The 20841-nt window shown below is 55.5% G+C and overlaps 2 protein-coding genes across 5 annotated transcripts; one reads left to right on the forward strand and one right to left on the reverse strand.

Moving 5' to 3' along the window:
* The first annotated feature begins 503 nt into the window (after nt 1-503).
* On the forward strand, nt 504-3298 carry CHMP2A (charged multivesicular body protein 2A). 3 transcript variants are annotated; one of them, XM_040251822.1, is made up of 6 exons: nt 504-715; nt 1414-1627; nt 2445-2624; nt 2704-2834; nt 2916-2977; nt 3091-3298. In XM_040251822.1, the coding sequence occupies exons 2-6, from the start codon at nt 1460-1462 to the stop codon at nt 3216-3218; spliced, it is 669 nt and encodes a 222-aa protein (XP_040107756.1). In that variant the 5' UTR covers nt 504-715; nt 1414-1459; the 3' UTR covers nt 3219-3298. The 3 variants fall into 3 exon arrangements, with proteins under 3 accessions (XP_040107756.1, XP_040107758.1, XP_040107757.1); XM_040251824.1 differs by having other exon boundaries at nt 592-715; nt 1448-1627; nt 3091-3296; XM_040251823.1 differs by lacking the exon at nt 504-715 and having other exon boundaries at nt 1380-1627.
* Nucleotides 3299-3817: 519 nt separating this feature from the next.
* TRIM28 (tripartite motif containing 28) lies at nt 3818-12698 on the reverse strand. 2 transcript variants are annotated; one of them, XM_040251726.1, is made up of 17 exons: nt 9477-12698; nt 9036-9148; nt 8693-8825; nt 6906-7041; nt 6712-6828; nt 6516-6630; nt 6207-6353; nt 5989-6103; nt 5806-5912; nt 5681-5717; nt 5554-5599; nt 5219-5471; nt 4813-5132; nt 4612-4735; nt 4447-4533; nt 4231-4368; nt 3818-4145 (listed from the first exon to the last, which is right to left on the reverse strand). In XM_040251726.1, exons 1-17 carry the CDS (start codon nt 9823-9825, stop codon nt 3969-3971), a joined length of 2514 nt encoding a protein of 837 aa, XP_040107660.1. In that variant the 5' UTR covers nt 9826-12698; the 3' UTR covers nt 3818-3968. The 2 variants fall into 2 exon arrangements, with proteins under 2 accessions (XP_040107660.1, XP_040107659.1); XM_040251725.1 differs by having other exon boundaries at nt 4231-4533.
* Between the last annotated feature and the right edge of the window lie 8143 nt (nt 12699-20841).

Here is a 20841-nt window from a genome sequence, read left to right on the forward strand (position 1 = left end):
CCGCCTCTTCCTTTTGTGGGCTGGGAGGGGCAGGTGATGGCCGCCAGAGCGCCTGCAGCGAGTGGTGGGAGTTGTGCGCGCACAGGTGTTATGAGGGGACTCCCCCTCGGGCAGGATGAGATGAATCCCCGTTCTGGGACAAGGGAGGGGCAGGATCCAGTGACCACTGGCTTCCCGGCCAGTGAGCCGGCACAGGAGCTAAGTCCGCACCGTCTGCTGTTCTGCCCTCCTACCGGAGGAGGAAAACTGCCTGTTGCCACTGGGTACCTGAGGTTCGGAAACATCAGCGCGAGTTCTGGGTCCCTCGGATGAGCAGAGCTCTACAGTGGGTGACGTGGTGGGGTGCAGGACCGCCGGGTGGCTGGAAGGAAGGCGCCCGAAAGGGCACCAAGCCCACGGGGCCAAGACGGGACAGGGGCTCAGCTCCCTTAGGCTGGACTTGAACCTACGGAACACCAAGCTTGCGGCAGCGAGACGGAAAACGCTGCGCATGCGCTTGTGACCGGCACGCTCCTCGGCGCGTGCGCACGCGCGCTGTTGTCCCCGCCCAGCGTTCCGGGCGCCAGAGGGGCGTGTGACGTCAGGTGGTTTAATCCGGAAACGGCGGTGACGGCCGAGGCGACCGAACCGAGGGGCTGTCGTTGGTGGGCGCTCCAGGGCTCTGGATGAGAGGAGCGTGACCCGGAAACGGAAGCGAGTCCCCATCCCAACTCCGGTGAGTCGCCCCTACTGGGGCGCGGGCCCTGGGTGGGCGCGTGGGCGGCGGCGTTCGAGGGCCTCGCCCCTCCCTGGGGCCCTCCTTTATCTTCGGGGTCCCCACGCTGTTTTGCCTTCGGTGCTCAAGACCCCGAAAGGCCCCCAAGAGTTTCCTGGGTGAACAAGGCACGCCATCACCTAAAATCCCGCCCTCTGTACAGGAGTCCCCAACATGCCCCAGCCTTATTCTCCGCATCCAGATTCCCTCAGCATTTAAGACCCCCGCCCTAAACTGAATGCCATCCACGCGCTGTCAGCTTCGGAGCCCCCACATCGACCCTGTCTGTAGCACTTGCGGCCTCCAGCTCCTCATGTGAGGGACCCTGTCAACTGGCCTTTCCTTGGCGCTCCGGGTTTCGAGCCCCCTCTCCCCGCGCCCGTCCCCCTGCTGTATCCACACGTGGTCATCTCCAGCCTAGGTCCACTGGACATTCCAGGGTCTCATCCCAGAGTCAGGAGGAGATTGAAGCCCAGGACCTCTGTAGGGGCACTGTGGAGTAAGAGGAGCTGGGGTGGCTGGGGTTCCCCAAGTTCCAGGCGCCACTGTTTCTCCTTTCATTCGTTTCCTCCCTGCTCACCCTTTTCCTTTTTGTGAGTCCTTGTCTGTCCCCGCCCATACACAATGTGACCCCAGCTGTGCCTCACACCACCCTACAGCCAGGTTTCACGCTAGCCCCAGGCTTACTGGTAGGCTGCTGCTGCCATGGACCTGTTGTTTGGGCGGCGCAAGACGCCAGAGGAGCTGCTGCGGCAGAACCAGCGCGCCCTGAACCGGGCCATGCGAGAGCTGGACCGTGAGCGACAGAAGCTCGAAACCCAGGAGAAGAAAATCATCGCGGACATCAAGAAAATGGCCAAGCAGGGCCAGATGGTAAGCTTGATTGGGAACAAGCTGGGGCTCCAGGCCAGGTGCCGTCGCTTGGTCAGAACCTGGGGCTGCAGCGAACGGGACAAAACGGGACGTGTGTTCCAGGAAAATGGAGTGAAGGGTTCAAGTGAGGCTTTCCTTAGTTTGAGTCCAAAACTGCTACCTCTGTGGAGTTGATATTAGAGCCTTGAGTAATTGAGAGCAACCCTGCGAAGAGCCAAGTGTCAAGAGTGTCAGAACAGCACACGTTTGGTGAGGGAGTGATAGGGAAACTCAAGAGTGGTCCATGCCAGACCACTTAGAATCGTGGGCAACAGTGGGAGCTGAGGGCTGAGTTGAAGTAGTTAGTTCAATAGATGTGGCATGGGATCCATTTTCCCTGAGGGCCAGCTAGAAAGAGATGGCTGAGTTTTGGCCTGAGCAGCTTGTTTGAGGAGGTGCCATTTCCTGGGATGAGCAAAGCAAGGAGGAGCTTTGGGGAGGAAGTCATAGCTGAGCTTGTATGTAAATCAGTATTGGGTTCTTGAAGTGAGCACGACCTGTGAGGTGGAGGGGAGATCCTCTTTGGCCAGGATTGAAATTTAGCAATGAGTGTTGACTAGACATGGAAGAAAAAAGATTCCTGAAGGGTGGGCCCTGCTTTTCTTCTGGATTCCTGGACCAGAGGTGAAAAGCCTACAGAGGGATCTGTGCAGTGGTGACCCGAGACACATGGGGGTAGGGGGTAGCGGTGAGCACTGGGGCAGGTCCCTAGGAGCCCCTGAAGGCCTCAGTGGGCACACCCCCAAGGCTCCCTCCCTGCCCTCTGTCCCCTCCTCAGGACGCGGTTCGGATCATGGCGAAAGACCTGGTGCGCACCAGGCGGTACGTCCGAAAGTTTGTGTTGATGCGGGCCAACATCCAGGCTGTGTCCCTCAAGATCCAGACACTCAAGTCTAACAACTCAATGGCACAAGCCATGAAGGGTGTCACCAAAGCCATGGGCACCATGAACAGACAGGTTTGCCTCTCCCCATCCCCCAACCCCGGCCCAGCAGCCGCTGACCTCAGGCCCAGACTCACCCTCCTCCCCCTTTCAGCTCAAGTTACCCCAGATCCAGAAGATCATGATGGAGTTTGAGCGGCAGGCCGAGATCATGGACATGAAGGAGGAGATGATGAACGACGCCATCGATGACGCCATGGGGGACGAGGACGACGAAGAGGAGAGGTTCGGAGACGGCTGGCAGGAGGGTGGGGAGGGGTGCCTGGCCCTGCCCCCGATCCTCATGAGCCTTCTCTGGTTATCTAGTGATGCTGTTGTAGCCCAGGTCCTGGACGAACTGGGGCTGAGCCTGACAGATGAGCTGTCGAGTGAGTGTTTACACCTTGGGGCCTGTGTTAACCCCGTGACCCAGCCACCACCTCCCTCTCCCGGCATTCCTCCCTTCTGCATGGGCGCTCTTCCTAACCCCCACTCTCTGCAGACCTCCCTTCCACCGGAGGCTCCCTCAGTGTGGCTGCCAGTGGCAAGAAGGCGGAGGCTGCGGCCTCTGCCCTGGTGGATGCAGATGCAGACCTGGAGGAGAGGCTCAAGAACCTGCGAAGGGACTGACTGCCTGCGCTGCCCGGGAGCCAGCGGGCGGCGTGGCATTTTCCTTGTACCCTCTGTAATAAAATAAGTTGGACACTAGTTCTGGGCCTGTGTGACTGGCCTGGCATGAGGTTAGGAAGTCACTCAGGAGGCTTGGTAATGTGCCCGCCAGTCAGGGTGTGGGATAGAGGGCTGGAATGGTTTCATCTGGGCAAGCCGACCAGGTCCTCAGGAGGTGACGGTGAGCTGCAAACACTGGCCCAGCACCCCTCCTGCTAGCACCCCCAAAGATGGTAGGTTCCCCCAGATCTCTTGGTATAATTCCAGGAGGCCAGGCCTATCCCCCAGGGAGACAGTGCCCAACTTTTATTAGCCCAGTGGAAGTCTCAGCCCACCCAGCTCACTGTGATACCCTGTCTAAGAAATGTTCTGCCCCAGTCCAGGATGCAGCAGGCACCTGGGGATTCCCCCTGCCTGCTCACAATGTAACTCTCCCCACGATGTAACCCTCCCCACACACCAGATGGCTAAAGACGTGCCCCACCCCATTCAGCAAGAGAGCTTCGGTGAGGGACTGATGGCAGGCCCAGGACCACTGTCCCCACCAACCAAGGCCTGAGTAATTGGTGAAGTTTTTATTAAATCCACGGAAGTAAAAACCAGATCGTGAGGGACTGGGGTACGGGCCACCAAGGAGTGGGAGCCAGGCCACCGGAGAGAGGAGGAAGGAGACGGGAGGAGTGACAGGACACAGAGCCAAGCTGGGCTGGCTCAGGGGCCCTCACCAGGGCCACTGGACAGGTCCTGGGCACTCAGGCCAGCACCGGGCAGGCTCAGCGGCGGGGGCTCCACCAGCACAGCGGAGAACTTGGTGTCCCCGAAGGCCTCATTCATGCGGGTCTCAAAGAAGCGCTGCAGGCCGATGATGGACTGCACGTCGGCCTTGTCCTGCCAGGCAGATTACAGTGGATGGGTCCTACCTCTGCCCCGCAGCCTCCCCTCCTCCAACTCACCCCCATCCCCACAGGCTCACCTCGGTCAGCTTGTTGAACTGCTTGAACATGCGGCCCACATCCTGGGCAAACTCCTGGGGGGAGCTGTAGGGGGGTGACAGCTTCTCCTGGAGGCGGGCTCGAATAAGGGTCAAGTCCAGGGTGCCACCAGGCTGATCCTGCAGGCAGGGGCCACAGGCTGAAGGTGAGGCCAAAGAGCCCCTGCACCTCCCACCCTCCCAAGTCCCGGAACTCACCAGGGAGAAGGTGGAGTCAGTAGCCAGCTGGTGCAGAGGCCGGCAGGGCTCATGGCAAAAGAGGGCCAGCAGGACGCGCTCACACTTCTGTAGGCAACACAGATGTCAGGGTCAGCAAGGAGCTGGGGGCTGCAGGAAAACCCAGCGTATGGGTCCCCCGCTCACCTGCTGGTTGGCTGGTGAGAGCTTGGCCACCACTCCGGTACTATCCCCCCCGTCCAGGTTCAGGCTGCCATCCTCCTCCTTCAGGTCAGGCAGCACGTGGCAAAGAGAGCAGCTCCACTCCTCCCTGGAGGAAACGGAGAGGTGAGGGGCTGCACGGGACCCGGCCCAGCCCTCCACCCTGCAGACTCCACAGCCTCGCACCCTGGCACATCCTGCAGGGCAGGCAGGTGGCAGTCCAGGTGGAAGCAGAATTCGCACTGGTTGCACATGACCAGGTCACCTGGCTTCTGGCAGACACGGCAGATGGTGGCACTGTCATCCAGGGAACCTGGGCCACCAGCTGGGACTGAGGTGCCCTCTGGAGCCACCACCTCCAGACCTGAGCTGGTGCTGCCACTGGGTGAAGCCAGGCGGGGACCCTCTGCACCAGAGCCCTCCCCCAGGGCCATCAACACAGGCTTGGTCTCCGGGCCCTCGGTGGCAGCGGGTGGAGCTCCAATGGCAGCCTCTGTTTCTTCCTCCTGCGAGGCGGCGAGGGGTGGTTTAGTGGAATGCTGGCTGGGACAGACCTCCACGCCCCAGCCACAGTAGCCTAGAGTAGGCTCACCTTGACAATGGCCATTCCAGGCAGGGGAGGGGCCCCAGGGACCCCCGAGGGCGCAGTCCCAGGCTGGCCAGCAGCTGCAGCAGCAGCACCTCGCTCAATGACGATGAGGTTGTAATCCTCAGTGGTGCTGCCTGGGAAGACCTTGAAGACTGGTGGCTGGCTATCAGCCGTGAGATCCAAGTCCAGGCGTTCGAGGCTCACCCGTGGCACCTTGCGCATGAGGCCACTCACCTCACCGTCACCTGAGCGGGGCCTGTGGGTGTGGCTTGGCGTTGAGCACCCCTGTCCCCATGACCACCCTGTCCCTACACGCACCAAAGGACAATTACACTCACCGCTTCACCCCCGACACATGGGGCTCAGCACTCGAGTAAGGGTCGTCTGCTCAGGACACAGAGAAAGACACGTTGGAGGAACCTAGAACACTGCATTTCTCCCACCTACCGGGCAGAAACCACTCACCTGATCCAAAGCCGTAGCCTTCCTGCACATCCATTGGCTGTAGGAAAATCAAGTGAACCTCAGCAGGCCGGCCCCCACCGGGCCTCAGGCCCCTCTCCTCCCCCACGGCCCCCTCCCTTACTCACCTGGCTGCTGCCAGAGCCCTGCTTGCCCAAAGGCCCCGGAGCCCGAGGAGGGGCCATGGGTGCCGGGCCTGTGGAGTTGGTTCCAGGACGCTCTGCAACAATCTTGCCTGCAGCAAGGAGGTAAAACAGCTTAAGGCACGTTGCCTAGGAGAGCAAGCTTCAGAGGACAAGACAAACACCCACCAAAGGCCTCTGCACTCTTGGTCCAGGCATTGAGGTCCCACTGAAATTTCATCTCGCCGTGGGGCTCTACGGGGTCCACAATCATCTTAAGGGCCCGGTGCAGCTGGAAGTAGATCTGGGGGAGGGCGGTACATGAGCACAGAGGCAGAGGACAGCACTCCAGGGCCTCGGGAGGTGCCGACCCAGAACCCGCTGACTGGGTGCCCACCAGCACACACCAGCTTCTTGGAGAGCAGCAGAGCTGTGTTGTTATCACTCTCCAGAGCCCACGAGGCAAAGCGCAAGATGTGTTCCTGGTGCTTCTGGATCTTGGTCATGGTCCAGTGCTGCCGTTCCAGGCGCTCCTGCTGCCCCTCGGTTACCTTCTGCAGGTGGAGAGCAGGAGAGGTCAGGGAGGAAACGGCACTAGAAGAACCTCTCCCCACCCAAGGATGGCATCAGCAGCCAGCAGAGGGAGCCAAACCCCCAGGACGCTGCTACCAGAGCCAGGGCGAGCTGTCGGCGGACAAGCACCACACAGCAAGTACCTGGGCATCGTTGACCAGCACGCGGCCTCGCTTGTTCAGTTCCTTCATTATCTGCAGGATGGCCATCTTAACGTCCACTTGCACGCGCTTCTGTACGTCGGACACCTGGCGGATCCTGGGAGGCGGGGGGGGATCAGGGCCGGTCAGGCAGGTGCTCGCCCCGAGGCCCGCCCCGCCGCGCTGGCCCCACACTTACGAGCTGCGAACCTCCTTGGTGCTCTTCTGCAGTGTGGCGTGCTTGTCCCCGAGGCGCTTCACCAACGAGGCCAGCAGCTTGCGCTGGTTTCTCACTGCGTCCTCCAGGAACTGGTACCTGAGGGCGGACAGAGGTGGGCCCGGGCGCCCAGCATGGGAATGGGCAGCACCCACCCACCATGCCCCGGGACTCACTGGTGGTCTTTGTGGGCGTTGAGCTGGCAATCCCGGCAGGTGAGGGTGTCGCAGCTCTCGCAGAACAGCACAAGGGGCTCGTGCTTGTGCACAGTGCAATACACGGTGCGCTCACCGTCCCGCGACTTGGCCGGCCCTGAGGAATGGGGTCTATGAAGCAGGAGCTGGTCCTCACCACCTCAACTCAAGGAGCAGACAGACCGGGGCCTCCCACTGTGTCTGTCCTGCAGCCCTGGCTTAGCTGCTAAAAAACACAGAGGGCCTACAGCAGTGGAAAGGGAAGGGCCCAAACCCTTGCTCTGAACACCCCCTGCCCTTATCCTGACCAAGAGATCCGCACTCCCCTCCTTTCAGCTTCTGGGACTGACAGCTTGAAAGTGAAAGGACGATGGCCTTCGACGACCACCCCACTGCTCCCTCTACTGAAAACTCCTCCAAGCAGACACTTGAGAGCTCCTCTGCCTCTGCAGCCCCCACTGCTGGGCTCCCTTTCTCCTCCACTCAAAAGACTCTGTGCCACAGGGGAGGGGACTCTGGCAACCATGGCATCCAGACACATGCAAGAGCTCTCTGGCTCAGACAGAAAGCAAACGAGGACCTAAAGACATGTCAGGTACCTTTGCCTCCTGAGCCACGCCTGGAGACCTCTCTTCTCTTCTCTGGTAAAAGGAGACCACACCATCTTAACCACCCATGAAGAGCCTCGCAAAGCCTTCTCAGGCTGGACAAACTTGATGTCAGACCAGGACCCTCAGAGAGGGGTCAGGCCCCTCACACAGGGAAAAGCGTCTGAAAGTGCTCAAAGCCAAAACCCCCCAAAGACGAATACACCACAGTGACCCCCACCACTTCCCAGAATCTGCTGCCATTAGATAATTGCTTGGGAACAGCCAGCCCCTTCCTCCCCAATCACATCTCAATGCTACACTGACCCAGCCTGAGACATAAAAACATCAAGATACAAATAAGGCAAATCTCAGTGCCCCCAGTACAGCCCCCTCCTGCACCCTGATCTTCGCTTAGAACCCAGGACCCCCTTGGAGACCCCTGCCCTTCCCTCCTGGCTCCTCATGACTCACAGCAATGACCTCCATCTGGATTTTCCCATGAAAACTGTCCTCTGGGCTGCAGGAGCCACGGCATGACTACCAAAACACCATTCACGGGGAGTTCTGGAGAAAAAACCAAGCCCAAGCCCCTCTCCCAAGAACTGCCATCACGTTCGCAGAAAACTCTGAAGATACCCAGTTAAGACTTTGAAACATCTGCGATCTAACAATAAGAACACTTACAGCACTCACGGCTCAGTGCCAGTCTGAGGACATTCATGGCTTATGAGGACACAGGGCCCAAAGACCTCACTTTTCCTACGGAGCCTTAAACCACATTCCAGGGAATCTCAGGCCTAGGAGATCCCTCACACCATTCCCCAACAGCCTGCATTTCCCTATCTGTACCTGCGATCGTTCCACCTCTGGAGGCATATTCCCTGCCTGAGGATTCCCTCAAGTGCTCCCTCAAAGCCTCGAAACACCCTCTACTGCACCATGAGATTCCCCTGTGCACTCCACACATTTCCGGCCTGTGGCTTTTCCCCTTCTATCCGGAAGGGCAGAGGCAACCCACCAGAGGACCAGCCTCCCCCTTTTTGAATTCTGCTCTCAGGCCTTTCAATTGGTAACCCCTCAGAAATTCCCTGACACTCCACCACCATCTGCAACCAGCATCAAAAGCAGCTGGAGAAACATGTAGGCAAGAATCAAGGCAGCCCCCTGCGCGTTGCATACCAGTGGAGCGCACGGTGTGGTCCTTGGTGTACTTCACCCGCTGGTGCGCCTCCACACACGTCTCACAGAGCGGCTCAGAGCACTCCACACAATAACTGGTGGCTGGGGCATTATCCTCACAGCTAGTGCAGCACTGCTGAGCAAAGGCAGAGTCAGAAGAGACAGCACCACCAGACACATCTGCATTCAGACCCAGAAAATACAACCTGGTAAGATGATGCCTTTACTTAGCCTAAACAATCTGCTAAAGCCATAGTAAAGCCTGGAGCTGGTACTGTGCTCTGCGCTGCAGACTCCTAGCCACGTCCAGAGGCCTTGCAAGGATTGCTTGGGCAACACATACCTGATTCGCATCCTGGGAATCCGTGGCGGCCTTACCGCCACAGTCTCGCATGAAATAATTCTCCACGATATCTTTGGAGAAACATTGCTGCTTACATACTGGACAGTCCACCACTGCGAAGAACGGGGGAAAAGATCACGCATATTCACATCCAGACTGCGATCCCATCCTCCACAGGGACCAACTTCCACCCCATGCTAGGCCACCCCTCTGCTCCGGGAGAAGCAATCAAACCCTTCTTTGGCCTAACTTGAAACAGTCGCCCCATCCGAATAAGAGACCCACAGCCCGCACCCGTTTTGGCCACTGTCCGGTCCCGACCCTCTCACCCAGATGACCCCTGCCATTGTGACGCTGGGGACAGACCCCCAACACCCGAGCCTCCTCCGAACCTTGGCTGCAGGATGGGGGAGGGGCCGCCCCCGGCCCGACCGCACTCACCAGAACCGTCGCCCGCTGCACTTCCATCCCCCGAGCTGTTGGCGGCTGCAGGCGCCGGGGGCCCGAGGCAGGCGCTGCAGGCCGAGTGCAAGCAAGGTAGCAGGCGCGGTTCCCTCTCCGGCCGCAGGCGCTCCCGACACACGCCGCAGTGCTCCAACAGTTCCAGCGCCTCGCCGCCGCCCCCCGCGGGTGACGACGCCGAGGCGGATGCTGCCGCCGAGGCCGATGCGGAGCCCGCGGCCGAGGAGGCGGCGGCGCGCTTCTCGGCGCCCGCCGAGCCCTCACTCGGGCCCGGGCTGCCGGAGGCGGCCGCCGCCGCCGCCGAGGCCGCCGCAGCCGAAGCCGCCATTCACACGCCGCCGGGGGCGCCCAAGGAGGGAGGAGGGGCGCGGGGCCCGCCACGCAGGCGCAAACGCGCTTGCAGCCAACGGCTGGGCCGCTGCAGCCGCGAGGCCTAGCGCCGCCAGGCAAAGCCTGGGGCGCCGCCCGCTGCGCGCGGGGCGCTACCGAGGCTCACCCGGCCGCTGCCCGCTCTCCCCCCGCCGCCGCCGCCTGCGCCGCCGCCTCAGCGGCTGCTCAGATCAGCACCACACGGCACGCTCACAACCGCTCGCCCGCGCGCCCGCTCGCAGAAAGAGCCACTGTCGGGGGGCGGGACAGAAATAACTGGCGCCGACGCCGTCGCGCACGCGCGTTGGGTGCCTCGGGCCCGGAGGCGGGGTCGGAGCGCGCGAGGCCGCGAGTACGCACGCGCGGCCCCGGGCCGCCGCCACCCCATCGCAGCGCCTCTCCTGAGGAAGGGGCCGGGCATCCGCGTCTCCGCCGCCGCAGCCTGACCCGCCGGCCGGGCGCGTGCCCGCTGCTATAGAGCCCGCTCCAGGCCGCCTGCTGCGCAGGCGCGCACGTGCTCGGCCCCCGCCTGGGCCGCCTCTCGGGCCGTCCGGAGAGCTCGCCCGCAGCTACGTCACCGGGCGCGCTCAGGAGGGGGCGGGGCCGAGACCTGGGCGCGATGCTGGCCCGGGGCGGAGGGGCCAAGCGTCCCCACCCCGCGGCCGGGCCGCTGACTGCCGTTCTAGCCTGTTTATTGTTTAACGTGAGAAACACTGAGACCTAAGTCAGCTAGCTCCAAGGGGCTCAGAGCCGCGAAACTGAAATTCCGCCTGGCCCCCAAGCTCCCCTGGCCACCTTTTAGCCAGCCACTGCGCTGGCTTTAACACTCTTCGGGTGGGCGGACTGAAGAGGGGAGCGGAGTCTGTGGGGAGGCCCATCCGAGGATGGAGGCAGGATCTGTAGGGCGGGTAAGCCCGCCTCAGCCGGGAGCAGGATCTGCGTGGGACGCGGGTATGCCTGTCTGAGGAAGCAGTGTCTGGGAGAGTTCTCTCAGGTGGGGGAAGCTAGGCCTGCAGGAGGAATCTTAGTGGAGACGAACACGGTCTTTCTGTGAGAATCCTGTCAGAAGCGGAGTCTGGGCGGAGAAGCCTGGGGTGGGGCGGAATCTGTTGGGCCCGCGCAGGCAAGGGAACAGGGACTGCGGCTGGAGCTGAGGGAGGAGGGGTCCCGAGAGGAAAGCAAGGTCGCCGGCAAGGGGACGTGTCTGGTGGGATGTGTCTCCCACCGGGCAAAGAAAAGAGAGGCACGGGCGCCCTGGAGCTGTGCGTGGGGTGGGCCTCCGTCCCTGCGCAGGGCTCCCGGCCCTGCGGCCTCCAGTCCGGGAGGAGGCTTGGCGGCTACTCTGCGAGGACGCAGAGAGCCTGAAGGGCCGTCGCGTCCAGCTCCCAGACCCGACTCCCCCTGGCGCGGGCTCCACCGGCCCCGCAAAAGCTCCAGGGGAGCGGAGCGCGGCCTCCCCCACCCGGATCCCCAGGAGCCCGCACGCGGAGGCGGCGCTGGAGGTGCCTCCGGGGCGGCCCGGCCACCGGGATCTTTGGCCCCCGCAGGGCCTGGGGGCCGCGGGGCTTTGTCTCGGCGCCGGCCTTTGTTTCAGCTCGGGCGCGGCCCCCAATCCCCGCCCCGCCCCGCCCCGCCCGCTGCAGCGCCCGCCCCTCCCCCGTCGCGGGCCTTGCCCTCCCCCCGCGGCCTGGGCCTCAGACCCCGCTTCCCTCCTAGGAAGAGGGAGAAGGAAAGTTGGTGGCTGGCAGTGAGCTGCCTGAGGCGCGGAATCCTTTAGTAATTATTTGCTGAGCACTTTCCATGACCCCAATCCAGCACTGTATGCTGGGCCCCAAAATCACCCGGTTGCGTGGGGTAGGGATGAGCCATACCTATCCTGGCCCAACAGTCAAAATAAGTTGGTGATGGTCAAGAGTGTGGGACTCAGGGCTGGCCCTAACAGCTGGGGGAAGAACAGTTCAGACTCAGTCGTTTCTGACTCGTGTTCACCCCATGAAACGCAGCACGCCAGGCCTCCCTGTCCATCACCAACTCCCGCAGTTCACCCAAACTCATGTCCATTGAGTCGGTGATGCCATCCAACCATCTCATCCTCGGTAGTCCCCTTCTCCTGCCCTCAATCCTTCCCAGCATCAGGGTCTTTTCAAATGAGTCAATGCTTCGCATCAGGTGGCCAAAGTATTGGAGTCTCAGCTTCAACATCAGTCCTTCCAATGAACAACCAGGACTGATCTTTAGGATGGACTGGTTGGATCTCCTTGCAGTCCAAGGGACTCTCAAGTGTCTTCTCCAACGGCTCAGAACAGTGCAGGCAGAACCAAGTGCACAGGCCCTGAGGCAGGCAGGCACTGAGGGAGCAGTGAATGGAGAGGGGGAAGTGCCTAGAAGTTGCTGGACGGGTTGGGTCCTCCAGTTCCCTTCACTAGACTCCGGCAGTTCTTTCAGAATAGCATCGGGGGAGGCAGGTTCAAGTGGAAATCAGGCTCAGACAAACTTGGGGAAGCGTGATGGTGGAGACAAGTGGGCTTGCAGGAGGGCAAGGCCAGGCCAGAACCTGCCTCTGAGTCCTCCCTGAGGAGCCAGCCTGTCCAGAAGAGTATGGCAGGGCATGATCTTACTCCCCAGTAAGCTGGTGTCACCGTATACACTTAACCTCTGTGTTCCTTGCCACCCTCTACAGCATCTCACCCTTTCCAATCCTGGACCACTAGAAATTGTCTATATTCTGGCTTTGCAGACAGCATGCCTGGCTGCAGACAGCCATCCTTACTGCCTCTTCACTTCCCAAACCCCATGCTTGCACAGGACTCAACCTCCAACCTTCAGGTCTTACCCCCAAAGCCACTTCCTGGGGAAGTCTTGTAGCAGGATCACTCCGATCTCTCTCTCCATCTTCACAGGTTTCATTTGGGAACAAGACAGTGTGATAGTTGCACGTCATCAATATACTTTATGCCACTGAATCATGTCCATAAAGGGTTGAAATGGCAATTTTATGTATTTTACCATGCATATAACAATCAGACTTTGATGAGTCTGTCCCTTCTGACCTCTGATCTCAACACTCAGCTCCAACCACACAGGCTGACCCATTTGCTCCCACCTCATAGCCTTTGCACGTGCTTTTCCTTCTGCCCAAAACATTCTCCCACCTCTCTTTCTGACTCCTCCTCTTTCACGTTTCAACATGAGAGAATCACAAAGACATGAGCTCCCAACTGTTTACGTCCCTGCCCTGGCTGCTGCCTCTCACCTGGGGCCTGCTACACAGAGGGCACTCAGTGAGTAAAAGGACAAATGCTTGAAGATGATGCCAGTTCTGTAGGCTACAGGATGAGATTTGAGGTCTGTTACTTTAAAAAAACTTATCTATTTATCTTTGGCTGTACTGAGTCTTCATTGCTGTGTGGGAGTTTTTCTAGTTGCGGCAAGTGGGGACTACTCTCCCGTTGCAGAGCTCGGCTTCTCGTTGCTGTGACTTTTATTGCGGAGCACCGTCTCAATAGTTGTGGCACACAGGCTTAGTTGCTTCATAGAATATGGGATCATCCAGGACCAGGGATCGAACCAGTGTCTTCTGCATTGGCAGGCAGATTCTTTACCACTGAGCCACCAGGGAAGCTCCTTCTATTACTTTTTAAACCTTTGTTTTTTTTAACTGTGTTAAAATTCATATATCACACCCATCAATTTATCTATTTTGAAGTGGGAAATCAATGCCATTTCATACATTCACAATGTTGTACAATCACCAATTCATCTAATTCCAGAACAGTTTCATCACCCCAAAAGGAAACTCTGAATCCGTCGGCACTCACTTTCCATTCCTGCTTCAACTAGCCAGTGGCAACAACTGATCTGTTTTCTGTTTCTATGAACTTTTAAACCTTCTCAAGGAGCCTTATGATATGTAGAGAAGAGCACACACATCACATGTACAGTGAGCGTCCTTGGTAACCAGCTCTGATAGCAAAATACAGAAGGGTCTTTTCCAATGAGTTGGCTCTTACAATCAGGTGGCCAAAGTATGGGAGCTTCAGCTTCAGCATTGGTCCTTCCAATGAATATTCAGGGTTGATTTCCTTGAGAATTGGCTGGTTTGATCTCCTGGCAGTCCAGGGGATTCTCAAGTCTTCCCTCACCCTAGAATTTCAAAGCACCAATTCTTTGGCATTCAGCCTTCTTTATGGTCCAAATCTCTCGCTGTCTAGCTTTGTCATAGCTTTTCCCCCAAGGAGCAAGGGTTTTTTAATTTCATCCACAGTGATTTTGGAGCCCAAGAAAATAAAGTCTGTCACTGTTTCCAGTTTTTCCCCTTCTATTTGTCATGAAGTGATGGGACCGGATGCCATGATCTTAGTTTTTTGAATGTTGAGTTTCAAGCCTGCTTTTCATTCTCCTCTTTCACCCTCATCAAGAGGCTTTTAAGTTCCTCTTCACTTTATGCCATTAAGAGCTGTATCACTGTATTTTATGTAGGAAGTTCAGTTCAGTTCAGTTCAGTCGCTCAGTCGTGTCCAACTCTTTGCGACCCCATGAATCACAGCACGCCAGGCCTCCCTGTCCATCACCAACTCCTGGAGTTCACTCAGGCTCACGTCCATTGAGTCAGTGATGCCATCCAGCCATCTCATCCTCTGTCATCCCCTTCTCCTGCCCCCAATCCCTCCCAGCATCAGAGTCTTTTCCAATGAGTCAACTCTTCACATGAGGTGGCCAAAGTACTGGAGTTTCAGCTTCAGCATCATTCCTTCCAAAGAAATCCCAGGGCTGATCTCCTTAAGAATGGACTGGTTGGATCTCCTTGCAGTCCAAGGGACTCTCAAGAGTCTTCTCCAACACCACAGTTCAAAAGCATCCATTCTTCGGCGCTCAGCCTTCTTCACAGTCCAACTCTCATATCCATACATGACCACAGGAAAAACCATAGCCTTGACTAGACAGACCTTAGTCGGCAAAGTAATGTCTCTGCTTTTGAATATGCTATCTAGGTTGGTCATAACTTTTCTTCCAAGGAGTAACCGTCTTTTAATTTCATGGCTGCAGTCACCATCTGCAGTGATTTTGGAGCCCAAAAAAATAAAGTCTGAGTTAGGCATCAGCAACTAGGAGTGGCCTAGCCAAAAACCATGCAAGCTGATCTCTAACCCCCTTCCCAAACACACCCAAGAGATCTCACAGATATGTTACAAAAATAACCACATGTATGGCAAAACCAATACAATATTGTAAAGTAAAAAAATAAATTTTTTTTAAAAGAAACTTTAACCAAAAAAATTGAATAAAAATAAATAACAGGGGAAAAAAAAAAAAAAAAAAAAACAGGCTTTTCCAGCTCCTGCACAGGCGCCATCAGCACACAGTGAGTGGATACAAACTAACCACAGAGGTTTCTCCCACTCTGGCAAAAGCACCCTTGATGCACAGCTGTGTCCTCAAGTAACCTTAGGCAGCTATTAAGGGCTCATAAATATTCTACACATACATACATCCAATTATAACAGACGGAATTATGGGAAAGACATGTGCAATAGAGCCTGCAAATGCTCAGTCCACTCCCACCTATATGAACACGTAAAAAGCTCTATTTCGCATGAGCCCAGACACGCCCCCTTCCCTGATTGGCGTTGAGAATATGCCTCTTTGCATTTTCCTACAGGGCAGAACCAAGAGGAGGAGACGAGGGATATACAAAGGAGAAAGGCAGACTCAAGTTTTTTTCTCTTGGGCCCCCAAATCACTGCGGACGGTGACTGCAGCCATGCAATTAAAAGACAATCGCTTCTTGGGAGAAAAGCTATGGCAACCCTGAAAATGGAAGTGTAAAAGTATTAGTCGCTCGGTCGTGTCCAGCTCTGAGACAGCACGGTGGCCCTCCAGGCTTCTTTGTCCACGGGGATTCTTCAGGCAAGAGCACTGGAGTGGGTTGCCATGCCCTCTTCCAGGGGGTCCTCCCAACCCAGGGACTGAACCCAGGTCTCCCGCACTGCAGGCAGGTTCTTTCCGGTCTAAGCCACCAGGGAAGCCCAAGAAGACTGGAGTAGGGAGACTACCTCTTCTTCTCCAGGGGATCTTCCCGACCCGGGGATCCGACCGGGGTCCCCTGCATTGCAGACGGATCCTCCACCAGCTGAAGTCCAGGGAAGCCCATGACAAACCTAGACAGCTTATTAGAAGCAGAGGCAACACTTTGCTGACAAAGGTCCATACTGGCAAAGCTAGTGTTTTCCTGGTTTTCCCAGTAGTCATGTACAGATGTTGGACCATAAAGAAGGCTGAGCTATGAAGAACTAATGTTTTGAATTATGGTGCTGGAGAAGACTCTTGAGAATCCCTTGGACTGCAAGATCAAACCAGGCAATTCTAAAGGAAATCAATCCTGAATATTCATTGGAAGGACTGAGGCTGAAACTGAAGCTCCAATACTTTGGCCACCTCATGCAAAGAGCCAACTCACTGGGAAAGACCTTGATGCTGGGAAAGATTGAGGGCAGAAGGGCATAACAGAAGATGAGCTGGTTAGATAACATCACTGACTCAAGGGACATGAGTTTGAGCAAACTCCCAGAGATGGTGAAGGACAGGGAAGCCTGGCGTGCTACAGTTCATGCAATCGCAAAGAGTCAGACCCGACTTAGCAACTGAGCAACAAAAAGGGATCATGGTCAGCCCTTCATCGTCAGTCAGCTCCCATGTCTCAGAAGTGTACTACCTGCTGCCTGTTTAATAAAGGATCTGTCTGCTTGAGCTCTAATTAGTCTGTCATTCCAAATATCATCTCCATACCTGAAGGTGTTGATGTTTGTCCCAGCAATCTTGATTCCAGCTTGTAATTCATCCAGCCTGGTATTTCACATGATATACTCTGCATATAAGTTAAATAAGCAGGGTGACAATATATAGCGTTGTCATACTCCTTTCCTAATTTGGGAAGTCCATTGTTCCCTGTCTGGCTCTTACTGTTACTACTTGACCTACACACATGTTTCTCAGGATACAGGTAAAGTGGTCTGATAGTCCCATCTTTTTAAGAATTTTCTACAGTTTGTTGTGATCCACACAGTCAAAGGCTTTAGCATAGTCAATGAAGCAGGTATTTTTCTGGAACTCTCTTTCTCAATGATCCAACGAACGTTGGCAATTTGATCTCTGGTTCCTCTACCTTTTCCAAACCCAGTTTGTACGTCTGGAAGTTCTAGATTCACGTACTACTGAAACCTAGCTTGAAGGATTTTGTGCATTACCTTGTGAGCATTTGAAATAAGCACAGTCATGCAGTAGTTTGAACATTCTTTGGCATTGCTCTTCTTTGGGAATGGAATGAAAACTGACCTTTTCTAGCTCTATAGCCACTGCTGAGTTTCCCAAATTTGCTGACATATTGAGTGAAACACTTCAGCATCAGCATCTTTTAGGATTTGAAATAGCTCAGCTGGAATTCCATCACCTCCATTAGCTTTGTTTGTAGTAACTCTTCCTAAGGCCCACTTGACTTCACACTCCAGGATGTCTGGCTCTAAGTGAGTGACCACACCATCATGGTTTTCTGTGTCACTGAGATCTTTTTCAGATAGTTCTGTGTTATCTTGCCACCTCTCCTTTTTCTCTTCTGCTTGTTAGGTCCATACCATTTCTGTCCTTTCTCGTGCCCATCCTTGCATGAAATGTTCCCTTGATTATCTCCAGTTTTCCTGAAGAGATCTTTAATCTTTACCATTCTATTTTTTCCTCTATTTCTTTGTATTGTTATTCACTTAAGAAGGCTTTCTTATCTCTCCTTGCTATTCTCTGGAACTCTGCATTCATTTGGGTATATCTTTCCCTGTCTCCCTTGCCTTTCGCTTCCCTTCTTTTCTCAGCTATTTGTAAAGCCTCTTCAGACAACAACTTTAACTTCTTGCATGTATTTTTTAGAGATGGTTTTGGTCACTGCCTTCTGTACAATGTCATGGACCGCCATCCTATTAAGTGTCTAGTTAAGAAGACACACCAGGGAGTTCCCTGGTGTCCTAGTGGTTAGAATTCTGGGCTTCCACTGCCATGGTCCCAGTTCAATTCTTGGTCAGGGCACTGAGATCTTGTAAGCCACAAGGAGTGGCCAAAAACAATTTTTTTTTTTTTAAAAGTAGGGGGAAAGACCAGACAGCTTGCTGCGATCACAGTGAAGAGGTCACGTGACCATAAAGCCATACAGCAGCCTTCTCCAAGCCAAGAGAAGGGGCCTCAGAATGAAACCTACCTTGTGGGCATCTTGTTCTTCAATCTCTCACCCTCCAGAACTGTGAGAAACAAGCTTCCGGCCTTGGTCTGTAGTCTCACTATTTTGTTTTTGTGCCTAGAACTGACTAAAACAGATGACAACCTTCCCTCTGCCTCATTCTCATAAAAGTGTGTGTGAATTAACATTCAGAGTCCACCCAAATAACTGAAAATAATTTCCCCAATTCCAGGTCCCTAATCACAATTGCCAAGATCCTCTTTCCTGATGAGGTTTCCGAGGATTACGTCGTATAGATCTTTGGGGCCACCCTTCTGCCTACTGCAGCCCCCATTTCACAGATGGGAAAACCGATCCCAATACGTAGACCATGTCGTCCAAGCTCCCACAGTCCTGGGGAATCTCTGGCCCCCAGGGAGGGCAGGGAGGGAAAGGATAGGAGATATCCAGAGCCCAGAGCTTTAGCTCTTTCTCTGCAGTTAGGAACCAGGGGTCCTGGGACAAAGGATTTCGGGGAAAGCTCCGGGTAAGCTTGGAGCACTTGGTTATGTGTCTTTGCTTATTTTTCTCTATTATTTGGCCGCGGGGCATGAAGGAACTTAGTTCCCCAACCGGGGATGGAATCGGTGCCCCTGCAGTGGGAGAGCGTGCGGGGAGCACCTGTGACACCAGTCAGCGCCCAGAGGAAGACTGGAGCCTGCTAAGACGTCTCCGAAGCCAAACCGAATGATAGGACTCGTGCATCAAAAGCCAACCGCCGTCACTGACTGACACACAATGAATCCACCCATTCACAGCTAAGGGAAAGTCGCTCAGTCGCGTCTCTCTTCGGCCCCATGGACTATTCGGTCCACGGGATTCTCCAGGCCAGAATACTGGAGTGGGCAGCCATTCCCTCCTCCAGGGGATCTTCCCAGCCCAGGGATCGAACCCACATCTCCCACATTGCAGGCGGATTCTTTACCAACTGAGCCACAAGGGAAGCCCAAGAACACTGGAGTGGGTAGCCTATCCCTTCTTCAGCAGATCTTCCAGACCCAGGAATCGAACCAGGGTCTCCTGCATTGCAGGCAGATTCTTTACCAGCTGAGCTTCCAGGAAAGCCCAAGCGTTCTCAGAAAGAAGAGTCACCTGGAGAAGAAAATGGCAACACAGTCCATTATTCTTGCCTGAAGAATCCCACGGACAGAGGAGCCTGGTCATCTACAGTCCATGGGGGTCACAAAGAATCAGACATGACTTAGCAACTAAAACAACAATGTGTGTAATATATAATTTTTACTGTTGTGTAAAGCGAATAAAAGTCTTTCTGAAAATGTTACAGCTTAAAATTTTAAGAGTCAGAAAAATAGGGCCATCTGCCACCATATGGTGCTGCTTGTACAGCATCTCCTCACTGAGAATGCAGACTGATGCTGTCTTCCTAAAGGAAACTGTGTTTCAGGGCAACACATGGTCCCAGTCCTCGATGAGATAATTAAATGCTAAAATTCAGAAAGCATCATTTCCAAGGCGGTAATGAGTCTGGAGCAGGCCCGAATCCATGCCATATACGCTGCAAGGTGAACAGCGGCGGGGACTCGACCGAGAGGAGCCGGCCACCACTGCGCCCCCTTAGGAGCGGCAGCAGAAGAACCTGCATGGGACCTGCCGGCGCTCATCACCCGCCAGCTGGTTCCAGCCAGCAACATTTGGCCCGAAGCCCAGCAAGTCTTTAGATCACATTTTCCATCCATGGGAGCTGAAGGGGATGTTGGAGGCAGTGAGAGAGGCCATCTGGATGGGGCAGGTCCTGCCAGAAGCTAGGAGCCACTGTCCCCCACCCGTCCTCACTGAGGGGGCTGTAAACCTCCAGCCAGACGCCAGAGCAGCGACTAGCTGGGGCTGGAGCAGAAATGGACACAGACTGCGCAAAGGAAGTTTCTCCTGTTTTCTACTCTTTTTTAGCTGCACAGTGAGGCACACTGATCTTAGTTCCCTGACCAGGGATTGAACCCATGACCCCTGCAGTGGAAGTAGGGTGTCTTAATCACTGGACTGCCAGGGAATTCCCACGAAAGAACCTTCTAGGTAGAGAGAAATGTTATGAAACCGGACTGTGGCAATGGCTGCACCATATGGAGTATATCTGCTATGGGTGTGCTTTATGGCCTGTAAATTATACTTCAGTACAACTGTTGGAAAGGAGAGAAGGTCCAAGGAAGACATACAAACGGGCTGGGAGAGGAAGCACATGAATAGACATTCAACATCATCAGTCATTAGAGAAACACGAGTCAGACCAGGGCGAGATCCTGATTCACACCCACTTGGGATGGTTTAAAAAAACAATTAAAATAAGGACTCCCCTGGTAGGCCAGCGGCTAACACTCCAAACTCCCAATGCACGGAGCCTGGGTTCAACCTCTGGTCAGGGAACTAGATCCCACACGCCCCAAGTAACACCCAGCGCTGCCAAAGAAATAAGGAATAAAACAAATGTTTCTCTTTATGAAAATCACAGTATTGGCAGGGATACGCAGAAATCGGAGCCCTCCTGCCTTGTTGGTGGGAATGTAAGGTAGTGTGGCCATCCTGGAAGAAAACTGGCATTTCTTCAAGTGGCTAGAGTTCCACGTACCACTCTGATCCAGCATTTACTACGTACGCATCCAAAGGCCTGAAAACGGTGTTCAGACAAGTCCTGGCAGCGCACTGTTCTCTGCAGCATGACCGACAATGGGCAACGGTGGAAACAACCCGGAAGTCGACCGACAA

Source organism: Oryx dammah, unplaced genomic scaffold (assembly GCF_014754425.2).
Source record: "Oryx dammah isolate SB20612 unplaced genomic scaffold, SCBI_Odam_1.1 HiC_scaffold_13, whole genome shotgun sequence".
Lineage (NCBI taxonomy): Eukaryota > Metazoa > Chordata > Mammalia > Artiodactyla > Bovidae > Oryx > Oryx dammah.

Excerpts from the sequence above, each read along its gene's own strand:
- CHMP2A (XM_040251822.1), top strand. The coding sequence starts at position 1,460 with ATGGACCTGTTGTTTGGGCGGCGCAAGACGCCAGAGGAGCTGCTGCGG. Across the intron at positions 2,625-2,703 it reads TGGGCACCATGAACAGACAG|CTCAAGTTACCCCAGATCCA; the intron begins GTTTGCCTCTCC and ends TCCCCCTTTCAG. Across the intron at positions 2,978-3,090 it reads CCTGACAGATGAGCTGTCGA|ACCTCCCTTCCACCGGAGGC; the intron begins GTGAGTGTTTAC and ends CACTCTCTGCAG.
- TRIM28 (XM_040251725.1), bottom strand. The coding sequence starts at position 9,825 with ATGGCGGCTTCGGCTGCGGCGGCCTCGGCGGCGGCGGCGGCCGCCTCC. Across the intron at positions 6,631-6,711 it reads ACCAAGGAGGTTCGCAGCTC|GATCCGCCAGGTGTCCGACG; the intron begins GTAAGTGTGGGG and ends CCCGCCTCCCAG. Across the intron at positions 4,534-4,611 it reads TCTCACCAGCCAACCAGCAG|AAGTGTGAGCGCGTCCTGCT; the intron begins GTGAGCGGGGGA and ends TGTTGCCTACAG.